This window comes from Loxodonta africana, chromosome 4 (genome assembly GCF_030014295.1).
Source record: "Loxodonta africana isolate mLoxAfr1 chromosome 4, mLoxAfr1.hap2, whole genome shotgun sequence".
In the NCBI taxonomy this organism is placed as follows: domain Eukaryota; kingdom Metazoa; phylum Chordata; class Mammalia; order Proboscidea; family Elephantidae; genus Loxodonta; species Loxodonta africana.
Window position 1 is genome coordinate 191,123,275 of NC_087345.1, and position 15,086 is coordinate 191,138,360.

The 15,086-nt window shown below is 38.0% G+C and overlaps 1 protein-coding gene across 1 annotated transcript in view; it reads right to left on the bottom strand.

Annotated features, from left to right (window-relative positions):
• CCDC7 (coiled-coil domain containing 7) overlaps window positions 1-15,086 on the bottom strand; it is a 415,568-nt gene that overhangs the window by 238,831 nt on the left and 161,651 nt on the right. Inside the window, exons 18-19 of the mRNA XM_064285199.1 lie at window positions 9,547-9,679; window positions 8,570-8,686 (exon numbers count right to left, since the gene is read on the bottom strand). Of these exons, the coding sequence (XP_064141269.1) occupies window positions 8,570-8,686; window positions 9,547-9,679 (250 nt within the window). The remainder of the gene's footprint in view (window positions 1-8,569; window positions 8,687-9,546; window positions 9,680-15,086) is intronic.

Sequence of the window (15,086 nt, forward strand, 5' to 3'; positions counted from 1 at the left end):
CACACGCAAGTAAAATTTTGCAGAAGATCATTCAAAAGCAGCTGCAGCAGTATATCAAGAGGGAACTGCCAAAAATTCAAGCTGGATCAGAAGAGGACATGGAACAAGGGATATCATCGCTGATGTCAGATGGATCCTGGATAAAAGCAGAGAGTATTAGAAAGATATTTACCTGTGTTTTATTGACTATGCAAAGGGATTCAACTATAATGGATCACAACAAATTATGGATAACATTGGGAAGAATGGGAATTCCTCAACACTTAAGAGCATTCATGAGGAACCTGTACATAGATCAAGAAGCAGTCATTCCAACAGAACAAGGGGATACAGCATGGTTTAAAGTCAGGAAAGGCGTGTGTCAGTGTTGTATCCTTTCACCACACTCATTCAATCTGTATGCTCAGCAAATAATCAGAGCAGCTAGACTATATTAAGCAGCATGGGGCATCAGGATCAGAGGAAGACTCATCAGCAATCTGTGTTATACAGATGACACCACCTTTTTTGCTGAAAGGGAAGAGGACTTGAAGTACTTACTGATGAAGATCAAAGACCACAGCCTTCAGTATGAATTACACCTTGACCTAAAAAAACAAAAATCCTCACAACTGGACTAATAAGCAACATCATGATAAATGGAGAAAAGATTGAAGTTGTCAAGGATTTCATTTTACCTGGATCCACAATAAACACCCAGGCAAGCAGCAGTCAAGGTACCAAATGGCGAATTTCATTGGACAAATCTTCTGCAAAAGACTTCTTTAAATGTTGAAAAGTAAAGATACCACCTTGAAGACTAAGATGCACCTAACCCAAGCCACGACATTTTCAGCCGTACAAAAGCTAGACAATGAATAAGCAATAACGAAGAATTGATGCCTTTAAATAGTGGTGTTGGCAAAGAATATTGGATGTACCATGGACTGCCAAAAGAATGAAGATCTGTCTTGGAAGAAGTACAACCAGAATACTCCTTAGAAGCAAGGATGGTGAAACTATGTCACATATTTTGTACATGTTGTCAGGAGGGATCAGTCCCTGGAGAAGGACATCATGCTTGGCAAAGTAGAGAACCACAGAGAAAGAGGAAGACCCTCAACTAGAGACTACATCACCCTGAGACCAGAAGAACTAGATGGTGCTCAGCCACAATCAATGACTGCCTTGACAGGGAGCACAACAGAGAACCCCTGAGGGAGCAGGAGAACAGTGGGATTAGAAAAAAAAAAAGTGGGATGCAGACCCCAAATTCTCATAAAAAGACCAGACTTAATGGTCTGACTAAGACTAGAAGAATCCTGGCAGTCATGGTCCCCAAACCTTCTGTTGGCCCAGGACAGGAACCGTTCCCGAAGACAACTCATCAGACATGGACTGGACTGGACAATGGGTTGGAGAGAGAAATGATGATGAGGAGTGAGCTAGTTGCATCAGGTGGACACCTGAGACTATGTTGGCATCTCCTGTCTGGAGGGGAGATGGGAGGGTTTAGGAACTGGCAAAACGGTCACCAAAGGAGAGACTGGAAGGAGGGAGCAGGCTGACTCATTAGGGGGGGAGTAAGTGGGAGTATGTAGTAAGGTATATATAAGTTTATATGTGAGAGACTGACTTGATTTGTAAGCTTTCACTTAAAGCACAATAAAAATTATTTAAAAAAAAAAAAGAGGAAGACCCTCTATGAGATGGATTGACACAGTGGCTGCAACAACAGTCTCAAGCATAACAACGATTGTGGGGATGGCACAGGACAGGGTGGTGTTTCGGTCTGTTGTACATACATTTGCTATGGGTCAGAACCAAATCAATGGCACCTAACAACAACATTTTGATAAACATAGGAGGCGAAAGAAAAAATACCCCATTTTGATCAGGAAAAAAATTCACATATGCATAGAGTTTATATATGCATATGACACTTTCTGACAGGATACACATTCAGTTGTCAACAATATCAGCCACTGGATAGTGTCATTGAGGAGAAGGAAGAGAGGAAAGAAAGGACTTTCATCTTATCTTATACGCTTTTGCAATGTTTGGATTTATTACAGTGAATATGTATTACCTCTGAATTAAAAATACAGATTTTCATTTAAAAAAATTGTATCTTTGTAATCCCTGGGGTGGAAAGACAAGGAAACAAAACACTGTCCATATGACCATAAACAAAGAAAACTGCGAAAAAGCATCTGAACACAAAGCAAAAAAAAAAAAAAGATCAAACCTATTTGTTTTGGCAAATAGTTTAAATTCTGTGTTAATAGACGAAATGAACAGTTACTATATGCGTTTCATTAATAAAATTGAACTACACACTGCTTATGAGAAATGAGCTTAAAATAATTAGATTAAAAAATATAGGGAAAAATTTAACAGGTAAACAGAAACAAAAAGTCGTGACAATAATCATCAGTCAAACTAGCACTCATGAGAAGCACTTCTACAATGGATTACCGTAAATCTCCTCCATTGGCAAAAATGGTCAAAATCAGTATTTCAGTGATCTGGGATTTAATTAAAGGCATTTTTTTTAATGACTGATTTTCAGTAACAACAGCAAGTTTTTAGGATGTGAATTTGCTCTAAATCCCATTTCCCTCTCCCGAGCTCCAAAGTTATAAGCCAACAGCCTCGCAACTACTGTAGTTACAACAACCAGAAGCTAGCAGCCAATGTTGTTACTGGTTGCCAAAAATTCAGCTCTGACTCAAGGAGGCCTTACGTATAAGAGAATGAAACACGGCCCAGCCTGCGCCATCCTCACGTTTGCAGTATTTTTTTTGGCAATTCTGAGCCCATTGTTGTGGCTATTGTGTCAATCCATCTCACTGAGGGTTTCTCTCATTTTCGCTTACCCTCTTCTTTACCAAACATGATGTTCTTTTCCGGCAATTGGTCATTTCTGATGACGTGCCCAAAGTAAGCAAGCCAAAGTCTTTTCATCCTTGCTTCTAAGAAGCATTTGGTTGTATTTCTCCTAGGACTAATTTGTTCTTCTGGAAGTCCATGATATATTAATAATCTTTGCCAACACCACAATTAGAATGCATCAATTCTTCCGTCTTCCTTTTTATTTGTCCAGATCTCACATGCATATGAAGCAACCAAAAAAGAAAGATTGGTTAGGTGTACCTCAGTGATCAAAGTGACATCTGCTTTTTAAAATTTTGAAGAGGTCTTTTGCAGCAGATTTGCCCAGTGCAATACATCATTTAATTTCTTGACTGCTACTTTCGTGGGCATTAATCATAATCCAAGTAGTATGAAATCATTACAACTTCAATTGCTTCTTCTTTTATCATGAGTCTTTTATCAATCCAGTTGGGAACACTTTCATTTTCTTTACATTCAGCCTAAAAATTCTGTCCAAACCGTGTTTCTTAGAGTCATTTACATCAAATTCTTATCTTTTCGAAGCCAGTAAGCTGGCTTTTCCATTCCTGGCATCTGATATTCTTGACAACCATCAGCAGGAGAGATCATAGAACTTTCCAGAAGTATTGTGCACTCTCAAAAAGCACCAGTGGGCTCTCAGCTTTCACTTCCCAAGTAGTGAGATGATAATAGCATAGTAATACAGCTTTCTTGAGCCACCAGAGAGAGCGGATGTTCACCCCATCTGGCTGAACCCCACTGACAATGGACAGATTGAGGAATTTTCCAGATAACTTAGAGCTAAGACCTATGCATAGACAAGGACAGCCTGTTCCTGCTTGTTTTGCTTTTAGGGAACTTGGCTACCATATGTTCCTTTGTCAGGGTCATTCAATTACCTGGGAACATCTGAGCCTAGTCCTAATCTTAAGTGACTTTGTGACTAAGTAAAAGTCCCTTTCCTTTCACAGATCTCAAAATTTCAGCTGCAAAATGAGGCTGTTGAACAGAAAAGAGTAAGCCTCTAGAAAAGAAAAAAAGTTTTTGAAACTAAAAAAATAAAATAATCTTGTGATACATTCCTTCTCTTGCCAAAATCCTGTCTATATCTCTGGCTTCTATCCAGACAAAGCCAAATAAAACAGCAAAATCAAAAATATAAAAAGGTGTAATTCATACTGAAGGCTGTAGGTTTTTACTTTAATCAGTAAGTGCTTCAAGTCATCTTCATTTTCAGCAAGCAAGGTTGTGTCACCAACATATCACAAATTGATGCCACGTTCTTCAGATAATCCAGATTCATTGATTATTTGTTCAGCAAACGGATTGAATAAGTAAAGTGAAAGAATGCAACCCTGCCACACACATTTTCCAATTTGGAACCACATAGCATCTCCTTGTTTTCTTCAAACAACTGCCTCTTGATCCATGTACAGGTTCTACACGAGCCCAATTAAGAGTCCTGGAATTCCCATTCTTCATAAGGTCATCCGTAACGTGTTATGATCCACACAAATGCCTTTGCATGGTCACTAAAACACAGATAAACATCTTTCTGGTACTCTCTGCTTTTGGCCAAGATCCATTTGACAACAGCAGTGATATCACTTGTTTCATGTCCTCTTCTGAACCCAACTTGAACTTCTGACAGTTCCCTATCAATGTATAGTTGCAGTCATTTTTCAATTATCTTCAGCAGATTTTTTTTTTAGCATGTAATATTAATGATATTGATCAATAATTTCTGCATTTCATTTGATCGTCTTTATTTGGAATGGGTAACCTTTATTTACATGGATCAGTCATTTGGCCAGGTAGCTGTCTTCCAAATATCTTGGCATAAATGAGTAAGCACTTCCAGCATTGCATTTGTTTGTTGAAACACCTCGACTCATATTACATCAATTCCTGGAGCCACGCTTCTGTCAATGCCTTCAGAGCAGCTTGAATTCCTTCCTTAACTATCAGCAGTTCTTGATCATATGCTGCCTCCTAGAACGCTTGAATGTTGACCAGTTCTTTTTGGTACAGAGACTCTGTGTATTCCTTCCATCTTCTTTTGACACATTCTGTGTCATTCCTTTTTTTTTTTTTTTTTGCCCACAAAATCTTTCAGTAATGCAACTCAAGGCTTGAATGGTATCTTTAGTTCATTCAGCTTGAGGAATGCCAATCGTGTTCTTCCCTTTTGGCTTTCTAACTCCAGGTCTTTGCACATTTCATTATAATACTTTACCTTGCATTCTCCAATCCCCTTTGAAATCTTCTATTCAGCTGTTTTACTTCCTCATTTCTTCCATTCTCTTTAGCAACCCTGTGCTCAAGAGAAATTTTCAGAGTCTCTAATGACACCCATTTTGTTTCAAATCTAGCCTTGAGATGGTATGTAAATTCAGTAGGAATTGTATTCAAGATTGAACGTTGGCTCTCATGGACTTGTTTTGATGTTCTTCAACTTCAAGTTGAACTTGCACATGAGCAACCAATGGTCTGTTCCACACTTAGTCCCTGGTTTTGTCTTGACTTATGATTCTGAACTTCTCCATCATTTCTTTCCACAGTTGTAGTAGATTTAATTCCTGTGTGAAACATGCAGAGAGGTCCATGTGCATAGGTGTCAACTGTGTTGCTAAAAAATATATATATTTCCTTTGAATAAGTTATTGGTCTTGCAGAATTCTGTCATGCAATCTCCAATGTCACTGTTCTGTCTCCAAGGCCTTATTTTCCAACTACTGATCCTTCTTCATTTCTAACATTTGCATTCCAATCACCAGTATTATCAATGCACCTTGATTTTGCACTTGATCAATTTCAGATTGCAGCAGCTGCTAGAGGGGGTGAAATGTGTTTGGAGACCTCCAGAAGCCCTAACCTCAAAGAACAGTCATTCTTTTATCTGCTTGGCAGCTTGATGAAAAACTCCTAGTCAGAGTTTTCCTTTATTTGATCTCACTGTTTGCGTAACAGCCTATTCCCAGGGCATTTGTCAGGAAAATTAGAGGCAACTGTTTAGGACAACAGCTGCCTGATACAGTATTATTAGTTGGATTAATAAGAGGATGACCAGAACAACTTAAAAACAAAAACTGTGGAATGAAGTGTCTATTCCTTGGAACCTAGAAGGCCAAGCCTGGCTATGCACATGCCTAGGAAAAGACCTAAGAACACGCATTCTCTCACCTCTGGCTGATCTTGAGGCTCAGAGCAAGCAGGAAGTGAAGGCTAAGGCAAAGTTGTAAACTGTCTGCCTGGATGTTGAAGCCATGCCCCAACACACACACACACAATCCTTGGCAAAGGCTGGGAGACTTACCGGTTCAAGACTTTTAGGAAACCTCTGTCCAGTCATTAGCTGAGGCTTTAGTGGCTGCACACAACAAAGAACACAGATGTCAAAGAATTTGTTCAGGGAACTCACTTAACAATCAAACAAATGAGAACAACAACAAACTCTGAAGAGAGTCAATAATCTGCTTTCCAGAGCTGAATATTATATTGTTTTAAATGTCTAGTTTTCAACAAAAAATTGAGACACACAAAGAAAGAAAAAACTATGGCCAATACACATAGGTAAAAAAGCAGTCAATAGAAACTGTCCTGAGGACTTACAAGATAAAAAATTTAAATCAGCTATTATAAATATGTTCAAATAACTAAAGAAAAAAGTTATGTATAGAACTGAAGGAAATTATGAGGATGATGTCTCATCAATTACAGAGTATCAATAACTAGATAGAAATTATAAAAAAAAAAACAAATAGAAATTACGGCATTGAAGATCACAATAACAAATAAAAAGAATTAAAGGTGGTTTGAAAAGGTAAAAAAAGAATCAATAAAATTGAGCACAGGTAAATTGATATTATACAGTCTGAGGAACAGAAAGAATGAAGAAAAGAACCTCAGAGGCCTGTGGAAAACCATCAAGAGTACCAATATATGCACAACGGACATCCTAGAAAGAGAAAAACATAACCTTTTCATCCAAGAAGCTCAAGAAACCCCAAGTAGGATAAACTCAAAGAGATCCACACCTACACACTTTATAGTCAAACTTCAAAAGACATAAACCAAGAAAATCTGGGAAGCAGCAAAAGAAAAGCAGTACACTAGGTTGAAAAATCTCCGATAAGGATAACAGCTCATTTTTCATCAGAAACCACAGATATCAGAAGGCAGCGAGACGACATATTGAAGATGCTTAAAGAAAAAGACTGTCAATGAAGAATTCTATATCCAGAACAGCTACCTTTAAATAAAATAAAACAGAAATTAAGATATTCCCAGATAAAAATTTAGACAATTTATTGCTAGTAGATCAGACCTACATCAGGAACAAGACAAAAATTACCACTTGTGTCACTTTTGTTCAAAATTGTAATGATGTTTCTAGTCAGGGCCATTAGACAAAAAGGAAGGAAGGAAAGGAGGGAGGGAGGGGGGAAAGGAAGGAAAAAAGGTATCTGGATTGGAAAGGAAGAAATAAAACTATTTGCAGATGACATGATCTTGTATGTAGAAAATCCTAAGGAATCCAAACACACACAACTATTAAAACTAATAAATGAATTCAGCAAGGTTGCAGCTTACAAAAATCAATTCAACTTCTTTTGTTTAATCCGAATTTTCTTTTTTATTTATTTTCTAATTGTATTTTAGATGAAGGTTTACAGAGCAAACTAGCTTCTTCATTAAACAATTAATATGAATACTGTTTTATGACATTGGTTACCAATCCCACAACATGTCAACACTCTCCCCTTTCTGACCTTAGGTTCCCCATTACCAGCTTACCTGTCCACTCCTGCCTTCTTATCCTCGCCCCTGGGCTGGTGTGCCCATTTAGTCTCTTTTTGTTCCATGGGCCTGTCTAATTCGACGGCACCTAACAACAACAACAATCTTTGGCTGAAGGGTGAACCTCAGGAGTGTGGTAATGGCATAATAATTGGCATACAGATCAATGGAATAGCATTGCAAATTCAGAAATAAACCTTTGTATTTAGAATCAATTGATTTTCTAGGGTGCTCGCAGTTCCTCAAAATGTTAAAGATTTAACACGTGACCAAGCAATTCTTGCCCTAGTATTTACCAAAGAGAAATAAAAGCAAATGTCCACACAAAAACCTGTAAAGGAATGTTCACAACAGCAATGGCCAAAAAATTGAAACAACTGAAGTGTCTGTCAGCTGATGAATAGATAAACAAAACATGGTATATCCATGCAATGGAATATTAGTTAGCCATGAAAAGCAATGGAGTACTGATACATGCTATAACATGGAAGAATCCAGAAAACAGTATGGTAAGTAAAAGAAGTCAGATACAAAAGGCCACATACTGTATGATTACATTTATATGCAATGTCCATAAAAGGCAAATAACACAGAGAAAAGATTACTGGTTACCAGTGGTTGGGGGAGAGTGGAATGCAGATTGACTGCTAATGGGTGTGGTGATGTGATGAAAATGTTCTAAAAGGAGGTAGTTGCACAACTATATGAATATACTAAAACCCAATGGATTGTACACTTATAGGGGTCAGTTTTATGGTATGTGAATCATATCTCAATAAATCTGTTATAAATAAATATATAAACAAGATTGATAAAATTCATGAAATAAGGAATATATTTCTTCTGCCAATACAATTAAGAAGCTGTCTTAGGATATTAACAATATACTTACTATTGACTTCAAGACTTAGGGCTAGGCGACGTTTTTTCAGAAGAAGTTTTTCTTTTTTGTTTAAGCCTCTTTCTCCCTTAAGCAGTTTTTCATACACCTCATCATCAGCTTCCTGAGCTGCAAAAACACATGGTGTTTAGTCTACCAAATAGAAAACCAATTCTACAGCAAAATTTGCTTTATTAAAAAAGAAAATTCTTTAATCTTTTCATGAATACATTATACACCCTTTCTAAAAAAAATGTATTTATTTTGTTGTTGTTGAGAATATACGCAGCAAAACATACACCAATTCAACAGTTCCTACATGTGCAGTTAGTGACACTGATTACATTCTTCAAGTTGTACAATCATTCTCGCCCTCCTTTTCGAGTTGTTCCTCCCCCGTTAATATAAACTCACTGCTCCCTAAGATTCCTACCTAATCTTCCAAATTGCTATTGTCAATTTGATCTCATACAGATAGTCCTTAATTATATATCCTTTTTATAAACACAACCTCAATGCTCAATAGTGATCTATAAAATTTTTTAAGGTTATAAGCAGACACTGCTACAAAACTAATGGACTACAGGTTTTGAAGGGTGAGTATTGTGAGAAAGTTTTTAAAAGTGAAACTAGGCTCAATGCTTTATAGCCTGCCTGGTACACAGATATTTGCATGGTTTCTTCTTTTCCCAGAACAGTATTTTTCAATCTTTCTGGAAACCTAATCCCTCTTTAGAATATTATTAAATCATTTTTTTGCTTTGTATATGCTCTAGTTATTATCTACTGCTGCATAATAATAAATACTCTAAAATTTAGTGGCTTAAAAAAACTGCCATTTATTATGATCACAGGTTTTTGAGGGGTCAGGAATTCAGAGAGATCACAGTGGGGATGGCCTGTTTCTGCTTCACAATTTCCAGGGTCCCAGTTAGGAAGTTTCCAATAGGTGCAAGCAACTACAACAGCAGAGAGATGGAATCACCTACAGGCCTCTTTACTCGCTTGGCCACCTCGGCCAGGGCTGTTGGCCAGAGGATCTACGTGTGGCCTCTCCTGTGGCTTGAGCTTCTCACAGCCTGGCAGCTGGGCTCTGAGAGAGAGCATCTTGAGATAAAGTTTCTACAGAGTGGGCATCCCAAGAAAGTCAGGAAGAAGCTGTGTGGTCTTTCCTCACTAGCCTCAGACGGCATACAGCACCTTTTCCACCTTCTTATATTCATGGAAAGAGTTCCAAGTCAGACAAATTCAAGAGGAGGATATATAAATCCCTCCTCTTGACTGGAAGAAATATTAAAGAATATGAGGGTCATATTTATAAACTGCCATGGTGTACAAATTATAAAAAATTTTAACTTAAAATTTTGGATCATTATAACTGAATGTTATACAATACAGATTCAAAATATAGTCTGTGTGAAAATATTCATTACACATACTGTGGCATATTTTACTCTCTCCTATTTAACAAGTAAAGCCCTCTAACTTGTCTTAAATTAATTTTATAGGGAAAAACAATTTATATGCAAATTTTTAAAGATGTATGTTATGTTTGGTTTTGATTCAAATCTATATTAAAATGTAGACTGAAAATTTTTTATTGTTGTAAAAAATATACGTAATACATTTGCCATTTCAACATTTTTCACACATTCAACTCGGCGACATCAATTACATCAATCATGTTGTGCAGCCATCGTCAATACCCATTGCCAAATTTTCCATCACCATAAACACAGACTCAATGTTTCCTAAACAATGATTCCCTCTCTCCCTCTCTCTCACCCCTGGTGACCGCTATTAAACTTTGATCTCTGTACATTTGCCTATTCTAGGTATTTCATAAAGAGCCCTGGTGTCACAGTGATTAAGAGCTTGGCTGCTAACCAAAAGGTTAGTGGTTTGAATCCACCACCCACTCCTTGGAAACCCTATGGGGCAGTTCTATAGGGTTGATATGAGTCATGTAAATGAGATTATACAATATTTGTCCTTATGCGATCGACTTAATATAATGTTTTTGAGATTCACTCATGTTGTAGCATGTATCAGGACTTCATTTCTCCTTATGGCAGAATACTATTCCATTGTACATATGTTACACATTTTGTTTATCCATTCATCTGTTGGTGGACATTTAGGTTGTTTCCATCTTTTGGCTATTGTGAACAGTGTGCTGCAATGAATTCTGGTGGACAAGTATATATCCAAAAGAACTGGTATTGAGATCGCTGGTACTTCTGTCTAAATTTTGAGGAACTGCCAAACTGTTTTCCATATCAGCTGTTCCATTCCCACCAGCAACGGATGAGGGTTCTGATTTCTCCACACCCTTGACAACATTGGTGATTTCCATTTTTCGGATAATAGCCATCTTAGTGGGGGTGAAGTTGTATCTCACTGTGGTTTTAATTTGCATTTCCCTAATGGTGTTGAGCATTTTTTCATGTGCTTGTTGACCATTTGTATGCCTTTTTGCATAAAATGTCTATTCAATTCCTTTGCTCCTTTTTCGATTTGGTTATTTGTCTATTTGTGGTTGAGTTAGAGTAGTTTGTTACATATTCTGGATATTTAACCCCTATCGGATATACGGTTTCCAAATATTTTGCCACTCTGGAGGTGTTGCTACACTTTGTTGACAAAGTCATTTGATGCACAAAAGTTTTTAATTTTAATGAAGTCCAGTTTATCTATTTTTCTTTTGTTGTTTGTGCTTTCAGTGTCATATCTAATAATCCATTGTCAAAAACTAGGGCTGAAAGCATTATTTCTATGCTTTCTTCTGGTTTTTTTTTTTTTTTTAATGGCTTTAAGTTGTACATTTAGGTCTTTGATTCATTTTTATTTAGTTTTCACATATGGTGTGACGTATAGGTCTAACTTCATTCTATTGCTTTGGAAATTCAGTTGTCCCAGTATCATTAATTAAAGAGACTGTTCTTTTGGTCTATATGTCTATACAAGGCTATTTTGATTACAGTAGCTTTGTAATATGTTCTACTCTGATCTTTTTCAGGATTGCATTGGCTACTTGGGGCCCTTTGCAGTTGTATATAAATTTATGAATTGGCTTTTCATTTAAGCAAAGAAGGTTGTTCTAATTTTGATGAATATTGCATTGAATCTAGATTGCTTTAGGTAGTATTGACATCTTGGCGATATGAAGTCTTCTAATGCATAAGTACAGAATGTCCTTCTATTTATTTAGATCACCTTTCATTTTCAGTAATATTTTATAATTTCTAGTGTACAAGTCTTTCACCTCTCTGGTTAAGTTTATTCTTAAGTATTGTATTCTTTTAGATGCTATTGCAAATGGAATTGTTCCCTTAATTTCCTTTTAAGATTGCTTGCTCCTAATATATAAAAACCCTACTGATTTTTGTGTGCCGACAGTGTATACTGCCACTTAGCTGAATTCATTTATTAGCTCTAATAGCTTTCTGCCCCCACATGTCTGTCGGTTTGTTGTACTGTGGGGGCTTGTGTGTTGCTGTGATGCTGGAAGCTATGCCACTGGTATTCAGATACCAGCAGGGTCACCCATGGAGGACAAGTTTCAGCTGAGCTTCCAGACTAAGACAGACTAGGAAGAAGGACCCGGCAGCCTACTCCTGAAAAGTATTAGCCAGTGAAAACCTTATGAATAGCAGCAGAACATTGTCTGATATAGTGCTGGGAGATGAGCCCCCCAGGTTGGAAGGCACTCAAAAGATGACTGGGGAAGAACTGCCTCCTCAAAGTAGAGTTGACCTTAATGACGTGGATGAAGTAAAGCTTTCGAGACCTTCATTTGCTGGTGTGGCATGACTCAAAATGAGAAGAAACAGCTGCAAACATCCATTAATAATCAGAACCTGGAAATGTACGAAGTACGAATCTAGGATATTGGAAATCACCAAAAACATCCATATCCTAGGCATTAGTGAGCTGAAATGGACTGGTATTGGCCATTTTGAATCAGACAATCATAAAGTCTACTACGCTGGGAATGACCGCTTAAAGAGGAATGGTGTTGCATTCATCCTCAAAAAGAACATTTCAAGATCTATCCTGAAGTACAACGCTGTCAGTGATAGGATAATATCCATACGCCTACAAGGAAGACCAGTTAATACGACTATTATTCAAATTTATGCCCCGACCGCTAGGGCCAAAGATGAAGAAATAGAAAATCTTTATCAGCTGTTGCAGTCTGATATTTGATCAAACATGCAATCAAGATGCATTGATAATTACCAGCGATTGGAATGAGGAAGTTGGAAACAAAGAAGAAGGATCAGTAGTTGGAAAATATGGCCTTGGTGATAGAAACAATGCCGGAGATCGAATGATAGAATTTTGCAAGACCAACGACTTCTTCATTGCAAATATCTTCTTTCCCCAACGTAAATGGCGACTATACACATGGACCTCACCAGATGGAACACACAGAAATCAAATTGACTACATCTGTGGAAAGAGACGATGGAAAAGCTCAATATCATCAGTCAGAACAAGGCCAGGGGCCAACTGTGGAACAGACCATCACTTGCTCATATGCAAGTTCAAGCTGAAACTGAAGAAAATCAGAGCAACTCCACGAGAGCCAGAATATGACCTTGAGTATATCCCACCTGAATTAAGAGACATCTCAAGAATAGATTTAACGCATTGAACACTAGTGACCGCAGACCAGACGAGTTGTGGAATAACATCAAGGACATCATCTATGAAGAAAGCAAGAGGCCACTGAAAAGACAGGAAAGAAAGAAAAGACCAAGATGGATGTCAGAGGAGACTCTGAAACTTGCTCTTGAGCATCGAGCAGCTAAAGCAAACAGAAGAATTGATGAAGTAAAAGAACTGAACAGATGATTTCAAAGGGCCTCTCAAGAAGACAAAGTAAAGTATCATAATGATATGTGCGAAGAGCTGCAGATGGAAAACCAAAAGGGAAGATCACAATCGGCACTTCTCAAGCTGAAAGAACTGAAGAAAAAATTCAAGCCTCGAGTTGCAATAGTGAAGGATTTCATGGGGTAAATATCAAACGACATAGGAAGCATCAAAAGAAGATGGAAAGAATACACAGAGTCATTATACCAAAAGAATTAGTCAATATTCAACCATTTCAAGAGGTGGCATATGATCAGGAACCGATGGTACTGAAGGAAGAAGTCCAAGCTGCTCTGAAGGCACTGGCGAAAAACAAGGCTCCAGGAATTGATGGAATATCAACTGAGATATTTCAACAAACAGATGCAGCACTGGAGGTGCTCACTCATCTATGCCAAGAAATATGGAAGACAGCTTTTTGGCCAACTGACTGGAAGAGATCCATATTTATGCCGATTCCCAAGAAAGGTGATCCAACTGAATGTGGAAATTATAGAACAATATTGTTAATATCATACACAAGCAAAATTTTGCTGAAGATCATTCAAAAACGGCTGCAGCAGTATATCGACAGGGAACTACCAGAAATTCAGGCCGGTTTCAAAAGAGGACATGGAACCAGGGATATCATTGCTGATGTCAGAGGGATCCTGGCTGAACGCAGAAAATACTAGAAGGATGTTTACCTGTGTTTTATTGACTATGCAAAAGCATTCGACTGTGCGGATCATAACAAACTATGGATAACACTGCAAAGAATGGAAATTTCAAAATACTTAATTGTGCTCATGAGGAACCTTTACATAGATCAAGGGGCAGTTGTAGGGACAGGACAAGGGGATACTGATTGGTTTAAAGTCAGGAAATGTGTGTGTCAGGGTTGTATTCTTTCACCATACCTATTTAATCTGTATGCTGAACAAATAATACGAGATGCTGGACTATATGAAGAAGAACCGGGCGTCACAATTGAAGGAAGATTCATTAACAACCTGCGTTATGCAGATGACACAACCTTGCTTGCTGAAAGTGAAGAAGACTTGAAGCACTTACTAATGAAGATCAAAGACCACAGCCTTCAGTATGGATTACACCTCAACATATAGAAAACAAAAATCCTCACAATGGGACCAATGAGCAACATCATGGTAAACGGAGAAAAGATTGAAGTTGTCAAGGATTTCATTTTACTGGGATCCACAATCAACAGCCATGGAAGCAGCAGTCAAGAAATCAAAAGACGCATTGTATTGGGCAAATCTGCTGCAAAGGACCTCTTCAAGGTGTTGAAGAGCAAAGATGTCACCCTGAAGACTAAGGTGCGCCTGACCCAAGCCATGGTATTTTCAATCCCAGCATATGCATGTGAAAGCTGGACAATGAATAAGGAAGACCGAAGAAGAGTTGACACCTTTGAATTGTGGTGGTGGCGAAGAATATTGAATATACCACGGACTGCCAAAAGAACGAACAAATCTGTCTTGGAAGAAGTGCGGCCAGAATGCCTCTTAGAGGCAAGGATGGCGAGACTGCGTCTTACATACTTTGGACATGTTGTCAGGAGGGATCAGTCCCTGGAGAAGGACATCATGCTTGGCAGAGTACAGGGTCAGCGGAAAAGAGGTGGATTGATGCAGTGGCTGAAACA